General features: G+C 39.7%; 1 protein-coding gene across 2 annotated transcripts in view; it reads left to right on the top strand.

Annotated features, from left to right (window-relative positions):
• UBE2U (ubiquitin conjugating enzyme E2 U) overlaps positions 1–20,407 on the top strand; it is a 64,056-nt gene that overhangs the window by 8,303 nt on the left and 35,346 nt on the right. For both annotated transcript variants that reach the window (XM_065928634.1, XM_065928644.1), the window contains 2 exons: positions 9,616–9,736; positions 18,243–18,291. In XM_065928634.1, coding sequence (XP_065784706.1) covers positions 9,616–9,736; positions 18,243–18,291 — 170 coding nt within the window. The remainder of the gene's footprint in view (positions 1–9,615; positions 9,737–18,242; positions 18,292–20,407) is intronic.

Genomic DNA, 20,407 nt, shown 5'->3' with positions numbered 1-20,407 from the left:
GTAATCATAAAGAAAATTCCTTCCTGTTGTTATTAACATTTTCTTCTGATCTTTTCTCTTGTGTTTTGGTTTTAAATCTTCAGTTCCACATTCCCTGTAAGATCAAGGCCAAATTCTGTTGCCTGACAAATGATCTACTTCTCACACCTTGGCCTTAACCCTCTGAAACACACCATGGCATCCTGCTCGTATTTATATCTTTATTATTTTTTTATTTTTTAACTCACAGTTCTTGGTTCAATTCAGGTTAAAAAGCATTTATAGAGTTCTAAACTCTAAAGTTACAAACCAAGTCAACTTGGACCTTACGAAGTCCTCAGTCCAGTTCTATGTCTGAGTAGCATCCCACTTTATTCCCTCTTTCTCAGTCCTTTTAGCAAGCAGCTGCTCACATTTTAAGAGTCAGGTCAAAAGATGATTGCTCTGAAATGCCTTTCCTGATTTCCTTTCCTAGGTGAAATTGATGGCTTTGGTTTGGGGAGGGGGGCTTTCTTTGTGAAGTGTTGGCCTAAGTATGTGTGTGAGAGAACTATAATGCTATAATGCAAATACCGCTTCCTTATCTGTCTTCCCCTATTAGACTGTAAGACCCTGAAGATCAGGAACAAATTTAATTCCTGTGGTAGATACTAAGTAATATGACTGAAGCAACCAATCTGTTTTTACATAGTTGCAATGATACTATCAGTTCAGTTCAGTTGCTCAGTCGTGTCCTACTCTTTGCGACCCCATGCCTCCCTGTCAATCACCAACTCCCAGAGTCCACCCAAACCCATGTCCATTGTGTCAGTGATGCCATCTAGCCATCTCATCCTCTGTCATCCCCTTTTCTTCCTGCCCCTAATCCCTCTCAGCATTAGGGTCTTTTCCAATGAGTCAACTCTTCACATGAGGTGGCCAAAGTATTGGAGTTTCAGCTTCAGCATCAGTCCTTCCGATGAATATTCAGGACTGATCTCATTTAGGATGGACTGGTTGGATCTCCTTGCAGTCCAAGGGACTCTCAAAGAGTCTTCTCCAACACCATAGTTCAAAAGCATCAATTTTTCGGCACTCAGCTTTCTTCACAGTGTGAAATGGGTGCAATTGTGTGGTAGTTTGAGCATTCTTTGGCATTGCCTTTCTTTGGGATTGGAATGAAAACTGACCTTTTCCAGTCCTGTGGCCACTGCTGAGTTTTCCAGATTTGCTGGCGTATTGAGTGCAGCACTTTCACAGCATCATCTTTTAGGATTTGAAACAGCTCAACTGGAATTCCATCACCTCCACTAGCTTTGTTCATAGTGATGCTTCCTAAAGCCCACCTGACTTCACATTCCAGGATGTCTGGCACTAGGAGAGTGTGAGTGATCACACCTTTGTGATTATCTGTGTTGTAAAGATCTTTTTTGTACAGTTCTTCTGTGTATTCTTGCCACCTCTTCTTAATATCTTCTGCTTCTGGACTCTATGGGAGAAGGCGAGGGTGGGATGATCTGAGAGAACAGCATCGAAACATGTATATTATCAAGTGTGAAACAGATCGCTACTCCAGGTTGGATGCATGAGACAAGTGCTTGGGGCTGGTGCACTGGGATGACCCAGAAGGATGGAATGGGGAGGGAGATGGGAGGGGGGCTCAGGATGGGGAATACATGTAAATCCATGGTTGATTCATGTCAATGTATGGCAAAAACCACTACAATATTGTAAAGTAATTAGCCTCCAACTAATAAAAATAAATGAAAAAAATGGGGGGGAGGGGAGAGAAAAAATATCTTCTGCTTCTGTTAGGTCCATACAATTTCTGTCTTTACTGAGCCCATCTTTGCATGAAATGTTCCCTTGGTATCTCTAATTTTCTTGAAGAGATCTCTAGTCTTTCCCATTCTTTTGTTTTCCTCTATTTCTTTGCATTGATCACTGAGGAAGCAGTTCTTATCTCTCCTTGCTATTCTTCGGAACTCTGCATTCAAATGGGTATAGCTTTCTTTTTCTCCTTTGCGTTTTGCCTCTCTTCTTTTCATAGCTATTTGTAAGGCCTCCTCAGCAGTCATTTTGATTTCTTGCATTTCTTTTTCCTGGGGATGATCTTACTCCCTGTCTCCTGTACAATGTCATGAACCTCCATCCATAGTTCATCAGGCTCTCTGTCTATCAGATCTAGTCCCTTAAATCTATTTCTCACTTCCACTGTATAGACATAAGGGATTTGATTTAGGTCATACCTGAATGGTCTAGTGGTTATCCCTACTTTCTTCAATTTAAGTCTGGATTTGGCAATCAGGAATTCATGATCTGAGCTCCTGGTCTTGTTTTTGCTGACCGTATTGAGCTTCTCCATCTTTGCCTGCAAAGAATATAATCAATCTGATTTTGGTATTGACCATCTGGTGATGTCCATGTGTAGAGTCTTTTCTGGTGTTGTTGGAAGAGGGTATTTGCTATGACCAGTGGGTTCTCTTGGCAAATCTCTATTAGCCTTTGCCCTGCTTCATTCCGTACTCCAAGGTCAAATTTGTCTGTTACTCTAGGTGTTTCTTGACTTCCTACTTTTGCATTCCAGTCCCCTATCATGAAAAGGACATCTTTTTTGGGTGTTAGTTTTAGAAGGTCTTGTAGGTCTTCATAGAACCGTTCAGCTTCTTCAGCACTACTGGTCGGGGTATAGACTTGGATCACCGTGATATTGAATGGTTTGCCTTTGAAACAAACAGAGATCTTTCTGTCGTTTTTGAGATTGCATCCATGTACTGCATTTTGAACTCTTTTGTTGACTCTGATGGCTACTCCATTTCTTCTAAGGGATTCCTGCCCACAGTAGTAGATACAATGGTCATCTGAGTTAATTTCACACAGTCCAGTCCATTTTAGTTCGCTGATTCCTAGAATGTCGATGTTCACTCTTGCCATCTCCTGGTGACCACTTCCAATTTGCCTTGATTCATGGACCTAACATTCCAGGTTCCTATGCAATATTGCTCTTTACAGCATCAAACCTTGCTTCTATCACCAGTCTTATCCACAAATGGGTGTTGTTTTTGCTTTGGCTTCATCCCTTCATTCTTTCTGGAGTTATTTCTCCACTGATCTCTAGTAGCATATTGGACACCTACTGACCTGGGGAGTTCATCTTTCAGGGTCCTATCTTTTTGCCTTGTCATGGGCTTTAACTAATTGGATAGTATAAAATGTAACCAGTGAGTATATTTTATACTATCCAATTAGTTAAAGCCCATGAATTTGGAATTCCTTCTGTGGATAAGTTTGATATTTACTTTTGCTTATATATGAAAGGACAAGTTTTCAAAGAAATCAAGATCATAGACATTTAGGAGCATATGATTAACATATTAGACTTGAAAATATTTTTAACACTATTTCAAGTATCAACCCCATGGATAACAATGTGATAATTAAATGTGTATCACTTGTTATTCAAAAGGTTGTAATCAGAGAGTCATCTCAATTTAAATTATTAGTACTTAAAGAAAATGAAAAACTCAGTTCTGGAATGTGAAGTCAAGTGGGTCTTAGAAAGCATCACTACAAACAAAGCTAGTGGAGGTGATGGAATTCCAGTTGAGCTATTTCAAATCCTGAAAGATGATGCTGTGAAAGTGCTGCACTCAATACGCCAGCAAATTTGGAAAATTCAGCAGTGGCCACAGGACTGGAAAAGGTCAGTTTTCATTCCAATCCCTAAGAAAGGCAATGCCAAAGAATGCTCAAACTACCACACAATTGCACCCATTTCACATGCTAGTAAGGTAATGCTCAAAATTCTCCAAGCCAGGCTTCAGCAATACATGAACGGAGAACTTACAGATGTTCAAGCTGGTTTTAGAAAAGGCAGAGGAACCAGATCCCAAATTGCCAACATCTGCTGGATCACCAAAAAAGCAAGAGAGTTAAAAAACATCTATTTCTGCTTTACTGACTACGCCAAAGCCTTTGACTGTGTGGATCACAATAAACTGTGGAAAATTCTGAAGGAGATGGGAATACCAGACCACCTGACCTGCCTCCTGAGAAACCTGTATGCAGGTCAGGAAGCAACAGTTAGAACTGGACATGGAACAACAGACTGGTTCCAAAGAGGAAAAGGAGTACATCAAGGCTGTATATTGTCACCCTGCTTGTTTAACTTATATCCAGAGTACATCATGAGAAACGCTGGGCTGGAAGAAGCACAAGCTGGAATCAAGATTGCTGGGAGAAATATCAATAACCTCAGATATGCAGATGACACCACCCTTACGGCAGAAAGTGAAGAGGAACTAAAAAGCCTCTTGATGAAAGTGAAAAAGGAGAGTGATAAAATTGGCTTAAAGCTCAACATTCAGAAAACTAAGATCATGGCATCCAGTCCCATCACCTCATGGGAAATAGATGGTGAGACTGTGGAAATAGTGTCAGACTTCATTTTTCTGGGCTCCAAAATCACTGCAGATGGTGACTGCAGCCAAGAAATTAAAAGATGCTTACTCCTTGGAGGGAAAGTTATGACCAACCTAGATAGCATATTAAAAAGCAGAGACATTACTTTGCCAACAAAGGTCCATCTGGTCAAGGCTATGGTTTTTCCAGTGGTCAAGTATGGATGTGAGAGTTGGACTGTGAAGAAAGCTGAGCGCCGAAAAATTGATGCTTTTGAACTATGGTGTTGGAGAAGACTCTTGAGCAGTCCCTTGGACTGCAAGGAGATCCAACCAGTCCGTTCTAAAGGAGATCAGTCCTGAATGTTCATTGTAAGGACTGATGCTGAAGCTGAAACTCCAATACTTTGGCCACCTCTTGCAAAGACCGGACTTGTTGGAAAAGACCCTGATGCTGGGAGGGATTGGGGGCAAGAGGAAAAGGGGACGACAGAGGATGAGATGGTTGGATGGCATCACCGACTCGATGGGCATGAGTTTGAGTAAACTCTGGGAGTTGGTGATGGACAGAGAGGCCTGGTGTGCTGCAGTTCATTGGGTCGCAAAGAGGCAGACATGACTGAGCAACTGAACTGAACTTGTATAGTTGTTTATTGATGCTTCAAATTTATTTATCCTCTGGATAGCTTTTTATGTTACTTCATGCTATCACAAGGCTACTTTAGAAGCTGGACTTTTACTACTACTGCAGGGTATTTGATTTGTATATGTTAATTATTCCTTTCATTACAATTCTTAAAAAATCATTAAATGTAGCTTGTGTGTATATTATATGCAAGTTCTTAAGCATAGTGGTGAATGCAAAGACCATTGAATAAACTCTACCAAATGTGTCTCTCTGAGTAAAACTCTCTCCAACCAAAGAGCAAAAGCTTACTCTTGAAGAAAAGTTTCATCTGCTTCCCACCCACTTTGAAAGATATAGTGAAATCCACATCAAATCCTTGTTTAAGCAGTTGCAATATTCTTGAAAATACAGCCCAGTATGTTTTCCAAATATGAAAAAAAAAGTCAGAAAATTCTTGTTGCTTTTGAAATATCCGCTGTCAGATTTCTGGTTTTATTAGTGAAAGATTGCCTTCATTTCCATGACTCTTAAGCCACAATAATCCACTCTGAGCTGTAACTACACTTAGACATTCTGGTTGTAATTATTTTGGCTATATTTTATTATCTAGTTTGTTTGTTGTAAATTGACATTCAGCATACTAAATTATTGAATAAATATTTCAAATTTGTGTTAATATTAATTTTGAGATTCCAGATAAATAAGAACATAGCCTAACAACCACCATGTTTGGGTTCCTACTGGTCACCTATATTATCCAGATGTGCAGATACTATTATAGGCAGAATTTTGAAGATGTCCCCAAGACTCTCACTGTCTGGTTACTCAGTCAAACTCTAGGTGTGAAGGAATTTTGCAGAAGTAATTACCATTACTAATCAGCTCACCTTAAATAGAAAGGTTTCCTGTGTTATTCAGGGGGATGACCAAAATAATCACATGAGCACTTACCAATAGAAGAAGAAGACAAGAGTCTCTCAGAGAAATGCGGTAAAGATGGAGGAAAGGAAATGGTAGGAGAAGTCCAAGCAAAAGCAGGTTTTTCTCACACTTTTGCCTCTGAGACATAGAGGTCCCAGTGTAAGTTTCAGCAAGAGATGTCTCAGGGTTGAGGGCAACCCCCAGTTAACCATCAGCAAAGAAACAGGAAACAGTCCTACAAACAGTGAATTCAGGAACTGAATTCATCTAACAGACAACCATAGGAGTGGAAAAGGTCAGTTTTCATTCCAATCCCAAAGAAAGGCAATGCCAAAGAATGCTCAAACTGCCGCACAATTGCACTCATCTCAAACACTAGCAAAGTAATGCTCGAAATTCTCCAATCCAGGCTTCAACAGTACATGAACTGAGAACTACCAGATGTTCAAGCTGGAATTAGAAAAGGCAGAGGAACCAGAGATCAAATTGCCAACATCCAATGGATCATCGAAAAAGCAAGAGAGTTCCAAAAAAACCTTTACTTTTGCTTTATTGACTACGCCAAAACCTTTGACTGTGTGGATTACAACAAACTGTGGAAAATTCTTAAAGAGATGGGAACACCAGATCACCTTACCTGCTTCCTGAGAAAACTGTATTCAGGTCAGAAAGCAACAGTTAGAACCAGACATGGAACAACATAGTGGTTCCAAATAAGGAAAGGGGTATGACAAGGTTGTATATTGTCACCCTGCTTATTTAAATATATAGAGTATATCATGTGATATGCTGAATGAATGAAGCAAATGAATGAATGGATGGATGGATGAAGCACAAGCTATAATCAAGATTGCAGGGAGAAATATCAATAAGCTCATACACACAGATGACACCACCCTTATGACAGAAAACAAAGAGAAACTAAAGAGTTTGATGAAAGTGAAAGAGGAGAATGAAAAAGCTGGTTTGAAACTCAATATTCAGAAAACTGAGATTATGGTATCTGGTCCCATCACTTCATGGCAAACAGATGGGGAAACAGTGGAAACAGTGCAGACTTTATTTTGGGGAAGTCCAAAATCACTGAAGATGGTGGCTGCAGCCATGAAATTAAAAGATGCTTGCTCCTTGGAAGAAAAACTGTGATCAACCTAGATAGCATATTAAAAAGCAGAGATATCACTTTGCCAACAAAGGTCTGTCTAGTCAAAGCTATGGTTTTTCCAGTAGCCATGTGTGGGTGTGAGAGTTGGGCCATAAAGAAAGCTGAGTGCTGAAGAATTTATGATTTTGAACTATGGTGTTGGAGAAGACTCTTGAGAGTCCTTTGGAGGAGGGAGGAGCCAAGATGGCAGAGGAATAGGACAGGGAGACCACTTTCTCCCCTACAAATTCATCAAAAGAACAATTGAACGCAGAGCAAACTTCACAAAACAACTTCTGATTGCTAGCTGAGGACATCAGGCGCCCAGAAAAGCAGCCCATTGTCTTCAAAAGGAGGTAGGACAAAATATAAAAGATAAAAAGAGAGAGTCCCTTGGACAGCAAGGAGATCTAACCAGTCTATCCTAAAGGAAATCAGTCCTGAATATTCATTGGAAAGACTGATGCTGAAGCTGAAACTCCAATACTTCGGCCATGTGATGTGAAAAACTGACTTATTTGAAAAGACCCTAATGCTGGGGAAGATTGAGGGCAGAAGGAGAAGGGGATGACAAAGGATGAGATGGTTGGATGGCATCACCAACTCAATGGATATCAGTTTGAGCAAGCTCTGGAAGCTGGTGATGGACAGGGAGGCCTGGCGTGCTACAGTCCATGGGGTCGCAAACAGTTGGATACAACTGAGTGAACTGAACTAACTAAACAGAAACCTGAATGAACTGAGACACATCTTTCCCAGAACCTCTGATAAGAGTCCAGCCAGCCAATACCTTAATTTAAGTCTTATGCAATCCTGAGAAGAGAAGCCAGTAGAACCAACCCCAGTTTCCTACCTGTAGAAATATGAGAGAATAAATTTGTGTTGATTTAGATGCTAAATTTGTGGTAATTTGTTATAGCAGTGGTAGAAAACTATGGTTGTTCAGTCGCTAAGTCATGTCTCTTTGTGACCCCATGGACTGCAGCATTCGCATTTCCGTGACCTTCACTATCTCCAAGAGTTGGCTCAGACTCATGTCTATTGAGTCAGTGATGTCATCCAACCATCTCACTCTCTGATACCCTCTTCTCCTCTTGCCTTCAGTCTTTCTCGGCATCAGGGTCTTTTCCAATGAGTCGGCTCTTCACATCAGGTGGCCACATATTAGAGTTTCAGTTTCAGCATCAGTCCTTCTAATGAATATTTAGGGTCGATTTCCTTTAGGATTGACTGGTTTGATCTCCTTGCAGCCCAAAGGACTCAAGAGTCTTCTCTAGCACCACAATTCAAAAACATCAGTTCTTCAGTGCTCAGCCTTTTTTGTGGTCCAGCTCTCATATCTGTACATGACTACTGGAAAAACCATAGCTTTGACTATATGGACCTTTGTTGGCAAAGTGATGTCTTTGTTTTTTAATACGCTCCCTAGGTTTGTCATAACTTTCTTTCCAAGGAGCAAGCATCTTTTAGTTTCATGGCTATAGTCACTGCAGTGATTTTGGAGTCCAGGAAAATAAATCCATTACTATTTATACTTTTTCCCCCAATTTGCCATGAAGGATGGGACCATGAGTGTCTTGAGAGAAGGACAATGTCTCATTTGTCTTTGTCTCCAGGTGGACACATTGTAGGCATTTAATAGATGCTTCTTGAATGTTGTATGTAGTGGTTTGTCTTTTTCCCCTAAGAAAAAAGCCGCTTTAAAAATTCTATGTTCTATATGTTTTCCTATAGTTATGCTTTCTAATCCAGTGCTAGAAAATCCAGTGAATTTGGAAGCAGCCCATATACTGATGAAAGATGAAATTCTGTACATGCCATGATCTTAATTTTTTGGATGTTGAAAAAATTACTTGTTTTTGTTGTTCAACCTCTAATACTTCAGTTAAACACTTCAGTTAAAATTCAGTCCAACACTTTCCAACCCCATGGACTCTATCACGCCAGGCCTCCCTGTTTCTCACTGTCTCCTGGAGTTTGCCTAAATTCTTGTCCATTGAGTCGGTGATGCCATCCAAACATCTCATCTTCTGTCATGTGATGCCATCCAAACATCTCATCTTCTGTCACCCTCTTCTCTTTCTCCTTTCAATCTTTCCCAGCAGAGAAAACTACTAGTGATACCAAATTAAGCATTCAGTGATCTGTGGGGATATTGAATTGCATGCAAGCTTTTAATACATGTGTTTGTTTATTCATGATCTAAATATCTCATGTTAAAATGTAATTATTTTTTTAATGGAAATGTTTCAGTGTTTCCTAATGTTTGGTTCCCTTTACACATAAATCAATTTAAAGTTATGTGATAGGAAAGAATAATTTACAGGGAGGAACTTGTAACTTGCTTTGATCCTAATGTTTGACTCATGAATGTACGGTATAAAACCAGGATAGATCATGAGTGTCTTGAGAGTAAGGACCATGTCTCATTTGTCTTTGTCTCCAGGTGGACACATTGTAAGCATTTATAAATGCTTCTTGAATGTTGTATGTACTGGTTTGTCTTTTTCCCCTAAGAAAAAAAGTCGCTTTAAAAATTCTGTGTTTTATATGTTTTCCTATAGGTTATGCTTTCTAATCCAGTTCTAGAAAATCCAGTGAATTTGGAAGCAGCCCATATACTGATGAAAGATGAAACTCTGTACAGACTAATAATTCTACGACTTTTCCACCAGCCGTTACCATGTAAGAAGTGACTACTTATTGTTATTTGCCAAGTATTAATTATTCGTAGCAGGTAAATGATCTAGCAAGTAACTTGCAATATTTTCTGTATCCATTTTCAGTAATGAAGTCATACTGAGATCTTTCCTGTTGTATCTGTGTCAAAGCCGTCTGTGTTATCCTTTCTTTTTCTTAGTGAAGTATGATTGATTTACAACATTGTGTTGGTTTCAGATGTACAGCAAGATGATTCAGTTATACACATATATTTATCTATTTTATATATGTATTTTTTCAGATTCTTTGCTCTCATAGGTTATTGTAAAATATTGAGTTTAATTCCCTGTGCTGTACAGTAGGTCCTTACTGATTATATATTTTATGTATAGTCGAGTATATATGTTAATCCCAAACTCCTAATTTACCCCTGCTTCCCCCTTTTGTAACGACAAGTCTGTTTGCTATGTCTGTAGGTCTGTTTCTATATTGCATATAGGTTCATTTCTGTCATTTTTTTAGATTCCACATATGAGCAATGTCATATTTGTCTTTCTCCATTTGGTTTAGTGTGATCCTTTTTTTTAATTATCAAAAATTGTAAGCTTAGTATCTTTAAATGTCATGGTCATATGGACAAATGGTGCCCGTGTCATAAAGATATGGCATCAATTTTTAACTCTTTGATCTATAGTAGCTGTTTCTCAGACTTCACCCTCAGTAATCACCAGATCTTACTAATCTGAGACTCCTTTCCCCTTGGTTAGGAAAACTGTCAGCATTTTTTTTTTCTAGAGAGGTCCCCTTCTAGGTTTTCCGTCAAAGAATCCAAGTGGAAATGACTGAGGCTTTGCAGTCCTTCTGTTCTCTGGACCAATGTTTTTCCGATACCCTTGGTCATTTCACTCTCTTCTTACCAACAACCCTTTCCTAACTCTTAACTCCGTCACCTCCATGGCTCCTTTGCTTTCTCTGCAATGAGAAGAGCAAAGCTGTTGGCTCCTCTTGCCCAGAGGGGTTAGCCACAGGTGAGGGTTGGGCTCCTGGTGACATAGCGTTTTCCTTTACATTCTGCCCTTCCTTGCAGCGGTACCCAACAGCATCGCACGGTAACTGGCCTTGTGGCCTCCCCAATCAGCAGGCCTTGCTGCTCAGGCTCACTCTTCCAGACTGATCTTTCTTGTGCTTCTTCTCTTCACTAGATGTCCATGGTCTCTTCTTTCCCGCTCTGGGACCTGCCAGTCCATTGAATGTGTACAATTTGCATTGAAGTTCAAGTGCTTTTCCGCAGAGCATCTGAATCTGGTGCAGTATTGATCAGGCATCTTTTTCAGCATCTTCAAATATGTCATGATTGTTGCAGAGTTCTCCAGAATTCTCTTGACAATTTTAAGGCTGGTGTGTCCACAGAGGAATGGTAGATCTTCACACTGATCATATTTCTGACCAACCAGAATCTGTAGCATTCCCTCACTGTATCCTCTCCACTCAGGAAATGTTTGTAGAATGAGCAAATGAATGATACCTGTCCCTTAATCTTTCATCAAGCCCTACAGTACCATCCTTGCACAAGACTATTCTATACAAAGCTATATTCATATTCTGGTGAATGGAAATTTAAGAACCGGTTGTAAAGAATTTTCATGATAAATGATTCTGTGCATTAGATTTTGGTTTTAGCCTGAAAGAGAAGGATGAGAAGAAACTGGAAGACAAGCTGGCCCTTTCTTTTCTTCTTTTCCCTCAAGGCAGTGTCACCCTTCACTCCTTTCAGTCCCCCAGCTTTGCCATCAACCCAGACAGGAAAGCTGTCCAGGTTGCCAAATCACCGAACAAATGAGCGACAAAGCAAATAGAGCTTTGGCAGGTTTTCACGGTTTGCTTTATGGGTGTTGGTGAAATATGTGGAAATCCGAGACAGTGAATAGTTTTCAGCTTGCCTGCCCTCACAGCAGGACTGGAGTAGTACCTTTAGTGCCAGGAAGAAAATGATTTTCTGCAGCTTCGTAGGGAAAGACTGCTGTGATGAAGCAGAAGCAACTGCTATGGTGGAAAATAAAGTGCAAAAAACCATGTTCACTCTAAATTAGATGGTCGTATAGTACCATGTGAATTTCTGTGAAAAAAAGCATCTGGTGAGAATTAATTACCTATAATGAATTGGGCTTCCCTGGTAGCTCAGCTGGTAAAAATCTGCCTGCAATGCAGGAAACCCTGGTTCAATTCCTGGGTCGGGAAGATCCACTGGAGAAGGGAGAGTTTACCCACTCTAGCATTCTTAGACTTCCCTGATGGCTCAGCTGGTAAAGAATCTGCCTGCAGTGCAGGAGACCTGGGTTTGATCCCTGGGTTGGGAAGATCCCCTGGAGAAGGGAACAGCTCCCCACTCCAGTATTCTGGCCTGGAGAATTCAATGGACTGTATAGACCGTGGGGTTGCAAAGATTCAGACACGACTAAGCCACTTTCACTTCAATGACTTGAATAAAAGGTCTCTACTACATTACTGCAAGAATCAGATCTCATATTCATTTAATATATTAATAAAGAGGTCTAGAAAGTACATAGAAGGAATTATTATCCCATTCTTAGATAACACAGAACTGGAGCAGATAATTAATTACATACATGAGAAACTCGAGAGGCAGCTAACTGTATCATCTCTTAGGCATTAATTTTAGGTTACAACAATATTGTCAATGCATAAATTTGGATCCTGATTTTACTTCATAGTTTACAAAGTGCTTTCACATGCATTTTATCCGTCTGATCCTTAGCCTCTTCCTCAGTGAGGAAGCTGAGGATCAGTGATGAAAGGATTAGCTCAAGGCCACACAGAGCTAAGCTACAAGGCCAGAGAGCCAACCTGGATATTCCCATTGCCCCTCCAGTGGGGTAATGCAATGAAAACCTCCAATTTAATGCAATGAACATAAAGTCATAAAGTCATCCATTTGGGATAAAAGAATTAAAATTTCCAAGTACAGAAGAGAAGAGACCTGACTTCATAGCAGAACATTAATCTATGAAAAATTATCAGAAAACCCTTTGAACAGAAGCCTAATGTGAATAATAATTAATTAATAATAATAATAATTTACCAAGCATGTGTAAGATGATAGCTTTCTTGACTCTGGTTTTCTGTGCCCTCCTCCAAGCATGCTCAACTTGGACCCTCACATTTCCTGTGATGAAGAAACTGTACATTTAGCTAGTGGAAGGAAAGCTAAAAGGCAGTTGTAAAATCCATTTTCAAATATTTGAAGGGATTTCCTATAGAAAAGGGAAATTTCTTCTCCGTTGCTCCAGGATACTAATATCAGACTAATATTGAAGCTACAAGTCAGTCATATCTTCCCCAGGACTGGTAGGTTGTAGCCACTGATGTCCATGATATACAGGCTTTGCCCTATATTGTGTCAGAACGTACCTTGTATACACCAGGGACATTTTTTATATTCTCATATAATCAGTGGTCTGGAATTAATTTTGTCATCCTAAGCCTAAGACTCCCATTTGGTATGTAGACATGCCAGTGCCTCTCATTCCCCCAAGTTTGCCTACCATCTGCTGTGTGCCTGAAGAGCTAGGTCTTTACCTTGGTGGATTGACAAAAATGCACAAGCTGTGAGCTCAAACCCAGCTGTTGGAGATCCTGATGACCTTCCCGTGTCTCGGCAGCCTCTCCTCCTTGTGGCCTGGGCTCTGACCCCCTTACTTAGAGTTTGTGTGCTCACACGTACCAGACTACCTGGAGCAGTCCTGGGGTAATTATGTTGCGTTCTCCGTTCACTCTCCCTCCACTTCCTTCACTCTCTTCATTCCAGTTTGGGCAATGAGTTACAGTCAGTTGGATTAGCTAATCTTCCTAGATGTTGCATTTGCAGCATCCCTCATGGGAAAGTCCATCCAGCAGGTCCCAGCCGGCCAAACACAAGGAAGGATTTTCTAACCAAGTCACTTACGAATGGGCAAGACAGTGTTGACAGATGGTAAACTCCCTATCACCGAAGGTATGCTTTCATAGCTTTCATTCATTTGGCAAAGCTTAATGACTTAATTTTCAGGGATGTTGTCAAAGAATATTTTGCCCAGTGTCAGGAGTTGGACAAGGGGATTTTTCAAGTGCCTCCCAAATTATACTTCAATTTATTTATGAAAACTTGGAGGTCTGGAAGAAGAAAATGTATAAAGTAACTGTGTTGCCTCCTAGATTCTGAGTAAATTAGAGACTTTCTAATTTGTTACAAAGGGATTTCATATATAGTGGTCCCCCCTCATCCACCATTTCACTTTCCATTTTTAGCCATCTGTAGTCCATTGCGATCTAAAAGTATTAAATGGAAAATTCCAGAAATAAATGATTCATGAGTTTTCAATTGTGCATCATTCTGAGTAGCATGATGAAATCTCTTGCCATCCAGCTTCATCCTGCCTAGCATGTGAGTCATCTCTTTGTTCAGCATCTCTCACCCGTTAAGTCACTTAGTAGCCATCTGTGTTATCAAATGAACTGTCTGATATCTGAGGTATCTTAGTACTTCTGATCAAGTGACCCTTACTTAATCATGACCCCAAAGCACAAGAGTGGTGCTGCTGGCCATTCACACATGTCAAGAAAAGCCATAAAGTGCTTCCTTTAAGTGAAAGTTCTCAACTTAGTAAGAAAAAATATCATATCTGAGCTTGCTAAGATTTACAGTAAGAACAAATCTTCTATCCATGAAATTATGAAGAAGGGAAAAGAAGTCCATGCTAATTTTGCTGTCATACCTCAAACTGCAAAAGATATGGCCATAAAGCATAAGTGCTTAGTTAAGATGGAAACAAGACATTTTGTCCAAGATATTTTGAGAGAGAAAGAGACCATATTCACATAACTTTTCTTGCAGTATGTTGTTACAATTGTTCTTATTATTAGTTATTCTTGTTAACCTCTTACTGTGCCTAAGTTACAAATGAAACTTCATCATGAGTATGTATGTATAGGGAACAAAACAGTATAATGTATATAGTGTTTCATACTGTCCATGTTTTTAAGCACCACTCGGGGGCTTGGAGCGTATCCCCTGCCAATAATGGGGAACTACTGTAAGCTCATGCATCTTATCTTTTTTTCAGTTTGTCCCAGTGAATTTTTATTTCTGTGTGGTAATATGGTCAAGTCATTTTTTGTTTATCATGTTTATTTTGATATCTAAAGCATGCATGAGTGCATACTCAGTCACTCAGTTGTGTCCGATTCTATGTGACCCCGTGGACTGTAACCCACTAGACTTCTCTGTTCATGGGATTTCCCAGGCAAGAATACTGAAGTGGGTAGCCATTTGATCCTCCAGGGAAGGGGATCTTCCCAACCCAGGAGTCAAACTGGCATCTTCTGTGTCTCCTGCACTGGCAGGTGGATTACCACTGAGCCACCTGGGAAGCCCTATTCAAAATATAGAGTTCATATAATTAAAAAAAAATCTTTGGTTGAAACAAAATGTATAAGAATATAAAGATAAATAATAGTAGCCAAACCTAAGGTAATAATTTTTCTCTTAGCTAGACATATTCCTTTAGCTTTCATTAAAGAAGAGTCATTCTACTAAGTTTCAGATTCTTATCTAAATAAACTATAATTTAATTACTGACAGTCAAAATACGAGAATAGAGAAGAATTATAGAAATATTAGGGAGATTATACTACTAATTCACATTATGTAGTACTTAAAAAAAAAACACATGGTGATTGCACAAATATATCCCATTCTGCTTATAATGAGGAAGATGTGATAAGCATTTGATTCTTCTTCAGTTTAAGTTCTCAGTTGGTTCACTGTTCTTTTTAAAGTCCCCATTGCAATAGAACACGTTTTAAAGAAACTTGTTTCTACAGCTGAAGCAGATGATGTCTCAGAATTTCAGGTTTTTTTTTTTCTTCAAAGGGAATATTAGTTGTTGAGTATTCCTATAAGAGTTCTATTTCCTCTGGAAAAATATTCTTTCTGAATATCAGGAGGGAGAAATTTAGTCCAGTAGTATAGCTTGCTAATTAAGGAACATGAGCTTTTAGCACCATCATTCAACCATTTTTTTGTTGTTGATGATTACAGTATTATCACAGATAGATCTGCTATCTACAGATGTCAGGAAATGTAAAAATTGTGACTTTAGCAGGGATAGTGTATGTGGATCTGTTTGCTGAGGTTACAAACCTCATTTTTCCTGTTTGTACTTCATTGCACCAGATAGTTCAATAACTGTCAAGTAAAGTTTTAAAGCAGTTTTACTAAAAATCTTAAGTATCTATTTTCTATTAAAGAAGTATTTGTTCATCGCTTTAAAGGACAAATAATCCAAATCAGTTTTTAAGGAAATACAGCAGACTTGTGAGCCCCACCATCCATAACTAAAAGCTGTCCCCACCCCCCACAAGGTACCAACAGCTTTCAACACATTTAGCTGTTTCTTTTGGAATTACCACTGTATTTCTAAGTGTATTCCATACTAAAATTCTAGTATTTTCAGTTTAGATATGACTCATGGGCTTCTTCTGAAAGATAAAGATAGAAATTTTATGGTGCCATTTCCACTCACATTTTCTCTCCCCCATTCTCCTAGTATCATTCATTTACATTGATATGACTTAGTAAATATTCTTCACAGATGAGCCATGACTGACTTTTCTTTTCTTGGACAAGTGGCCTGTATTTTTATTCCCTTGGTTTTGTTTTTTGGATTTATTTTGGTTTGTGTTTTGGAAGAATATCTACCATTTATTCTTCCCCCAAACTTTCTGACAAAACCGCGAAGAACAGTTTTGGTATTCAGTTTGGTTTCTTCCCTGGGAAACGCCTTTGCTGAGGCGCTCACTCATCCTCCTCTTCCAGTTCTGAAAGGGCAGTTCTCTCACAGGAATCCTGGGGAGACCGTTCTGCCACCTATTGAATGGGAGCTCTCCTTTTCCTCCCGGTTGGTTTGCTCCTTTATTTTGTTGAAGCACTTCTGCCAGGAGCTTTCTAGTACAGGAGCACTAAATCTTTCATTACTTCACATGCCTAAAAAGGTATTCACTCCACTCTCATATGTTGTTCATAATTTGGTTAAACTTTAGTTTGAAAATAGTTTTCTTTCAGAATTGTAAAGACTAGTTTCCAGTATTACCCTTAAGAAATCCGCTTTCATGCAGATGTCTGCTTCTCCACATGTGATTTATTTTCAGTGGAAGCTTTTGAAATCTTCTCTTTCTTCCCAGTGATCTGAAATTTCTTGAAGTATTTCTTGATATAGTTTCATTTTTTTTCCTCCTCATTCATCATGTAGGGCATTTCATAGGCTGTTTGAATCTCGAACTCTTAATTCTTTAGTTTTGGACTTTTTTCTCATTTGATTTCTTTTATAATTCCCTTCCCCTCCAGTTTCCCTGCCCTCTTTTCTAAATCTCCAAAGATTTGGATGTCGGATCTACTGATCTGTTATACAACCTTTTTAAAAAATCTATTTTCTCCAATTATCCTTCTCTCTGTTTTTTGTTCTGTATTCTGGAAAATGTCCAGAAAAGTATGTTTCTCGTTTCTATTTTCTTCCTGTTTATTCTTGTTGTTATCATTCAAAATAAGGACTTTACTCAATTATCTACCCACCTTTAACTGTGCATCTGTATAATGTATGAAAATCATTCATTGAATGATGAATGAAAATGATGAATGACAGTCATTCATTGAAAAGACTGGAAATTTTGGACACAGACTAGACTTGCTGATGGTTTTGTTTCATTATAGGATTATTCGCTGAGGATCTGACCTTACCATTAGCTAGGTTTAACTGTTTCTTCTGAGATGAATCCTCCAGTCATATGCCTGAAGAAAGAAAGGTTAACTACTTACACTGTAGGAGCTAGACGAGGAGAGAAAGTAAGGAATATTGCTTATTCAATATGATCTGTTTGATTTATTATCTGTCATCGGTCCCTTACCACGCTCTTGTTCTGCTGTCCCCTGAATCTCTCTGGCTCAGTCTCTCCAGAATAAGGTATCTTCTCTCCTGCCTAGGCAGCAGTGGTCATCTGGTTGCATAGGATGAAGGCTATGTCTTTGGTATCCACGCTATACATTTCACCTTTCAGGGTTATCTGGTACCTCCAATTCCTAAGTTGTTTCTCAAGTTCTGAAGTGTAAATCTGTTTGCTTTTTATTGGCCTTCTCTCATCATGTCATTAGGTTTCAAATTTCTATGACCTGTTAAGATAGTTACCACTTGACATCTGCTTTCTATCTTGAACATTTTTCTTGCCATCTTACTTTTGCTCTTGAGGTTTTACACCTTATTTTTTTTTTTCGACCTCATGGACTGTAGCCCACCAGGCTCCTCTGCCCATGGGTATACTCCAGGCAAGAATACTGAAGTGGATTGCCATTTCCTTCTCCATACACCTTATTTTTATTCCTTTCTTACTATCTTACTTGGGCTTTGGAAAGAATGCACATAGGGCCATAGACTCAGTCTTCCTTAAGTAAACCAGAATCTTTTCATATTTTTCTTTATAGCGACAGATGATGGTTCTGAGTTGCCAAAAGAGCCAGATAAACTTAACAGGTAAGTTTTCCTTTATACAGTTCTATGCCAATTTATACACTAAATTGTATTTAGTGTACTATACACTAAATTTACTATACACTAAATTTACAGTTCTATACCAATTTATACACTAAATTGTATTTAGTGTATTATACACTAAATATACTATAATTGTATTTTCATTTTTTGACTTAGAAAAATTATTCCATTTAAATATATCTTCCCTTCCAATACCTTTTAAAAATGATTTTTTTTTTTCGAGGAAGAATGTGAAAATCTTGAGTTCTTTCTAGACTATTTAATTAGCATTGAATGTAACTATATTAGTTGCCTGGTCTCTTATTTTTTATTTCTGAAAAGGAAAAAAAAAGCCCATTGTCTACATTATAGCCTGACCATTAAAGATCATAAAAATCCAAACAGTTTAGGAAAAGAATAAGTCTTGGAGCGAAATGGTGAGAGTTAGGATTGAAGCCATCGTGCACTTGGGAGACCACCTGACAGTGTGACCTTGAACGCTTGGAGGTGTGGGTTCTGCAGCTGTTAGGTTCTCTAACATTTGCATCAGCCTTAGTTTAATAGTCAGCCAGACTATTTCTACATAGAAATAGTCAACTTACTAGTGCTGAAATAATACTTATTTTATCTTGGTTTTATACTGCACATGCTCCAGAACAAGGATCCTCTTAGTGGATTAATAACAGTATAAAATGTTCCCCCAAAACTGAAATCAAAAGGAACACTCAGGTCTGGACTGTGTCCTAGAATGTGCTGCTGCTGCTGCTGCTGCTGCTAAGTCGCTTCAGTCGTGTCCGACTCTGTGCGACCCCATAGACGGCAGCCCACCAGGCTCCCCCGTCCCTGGGATTCTCCAGGCAAGAACACTGGAGTGGGCCACCATTTCCTTCTCCAATGCAGGAAAGTGAAAAGTGAAAGTGAAGTCGCTCAGTCGTGCCCGACTCATAGCGACCCCATGGACCACAGCCTACCAGGCTCCCCCGTCCCTGGGATTCTCCAGGCAAGAACACTGGAGTGGGCTGCCATTTCCTTCTACAATGCAGGAAAGTGAAAAGTGAAAGTGAATTCGCTCAGTCGTGCCCACCAGGCTCCTCCGTCCGTGGGATTTTCCAGGCAAGAGTCCTGGGGTGGGGTGCCATTGCCTTCTCCCCCAGAATGTGAGACAATGTTATACCAAGGGGCTCTGTGCCTGGAAGTGTTAGAAGCTCAGGACGAGAAGACCCAGAACAACTGACGAAATGGTTCATTGGAACATGACAACAAGAGCACTGACCTCATCTGTCTCCCAACACTGAGATATGAAGCCCAGCCAGTAGCCATGGTGGTATTTGTCCCAGGCAGGAGCAGGAAGAAGGGGAAACCCTGTTACAGGGAGGAAACTTTGGCCCTTTGGTTCTTTGTCTGGGGCGCTGAGTCCCTCATCAGACAGCACCGTGAGGATCCAGCACCCATCACAGGACTATAAAATCTGGACCCTGGAAGAAAGAGTTCACTAGAACTGTATTCAGAAATGATTCAAGAACCATGCTGAGATCAACTCGTAGTTGGTATTTTCTTGGAAAATCAAGATTCATGACTTTGAAAGGGAAAGAAAAGTGAAAAGTGAGGAGAGAATAATGTCTTAAAGGTACAGTGAGATTCTAGGCAGAGGGAATAGCTAGAGTATTGACTAATTGAGTATTGGATGTGAGCAAGGTGTGGTGGAGGGCTTCCTAGGTGGCTCAAGTGGTAAAGAATCCACCTGACAATGCAGGAGGTGCAGGAGACACCAGTTTGATCTCTGGGTCAGGAAGATCCCCTGGAGGAGGAAATGGCAACCCATTCCAGGATTCTTGCCTAAAGAATCCTGTGGACAGAGGAGCCTGGCGGGCTACAGTCCATGGGGTTGCCAAGAGTTGGACGGGACTGAGCATGCACACAAATGTGTTACAGGATCAGAAAGAAGGCCACTGCAGCTGGAACACAGCAAGAGGGAAGAAGAGATGGGTATGGAGGGAGTAAGAGATGTAGATAGGGCTTTATAAACTAGGTGAGGAATTTGCGGGGAAAGATGTGTGGTTTGGGCTAGGGCTAAGGGCATAAATGTGGAATGGGAGATAAGTGGGTGAAATGGTTG

This window comes from Muntiacus reevesi, chromosome 1 (assembly GCF_963930625.1).
Source record: "Muntiacus reevesi chromosome 1, mMunRee1.1, whole genome shotgun sequence".
NCBI lineage: Eukaryota > Metazoa > Chordata > Mammalia > Artiodactyla > Cervidae > Muntiacus > Muntiacus reevesi.
The sequence above is the reverse complement of the archived record's forward strand: the minus strand, read 5'-3'. Positions and strand labels throughout refer to the sequence as shown.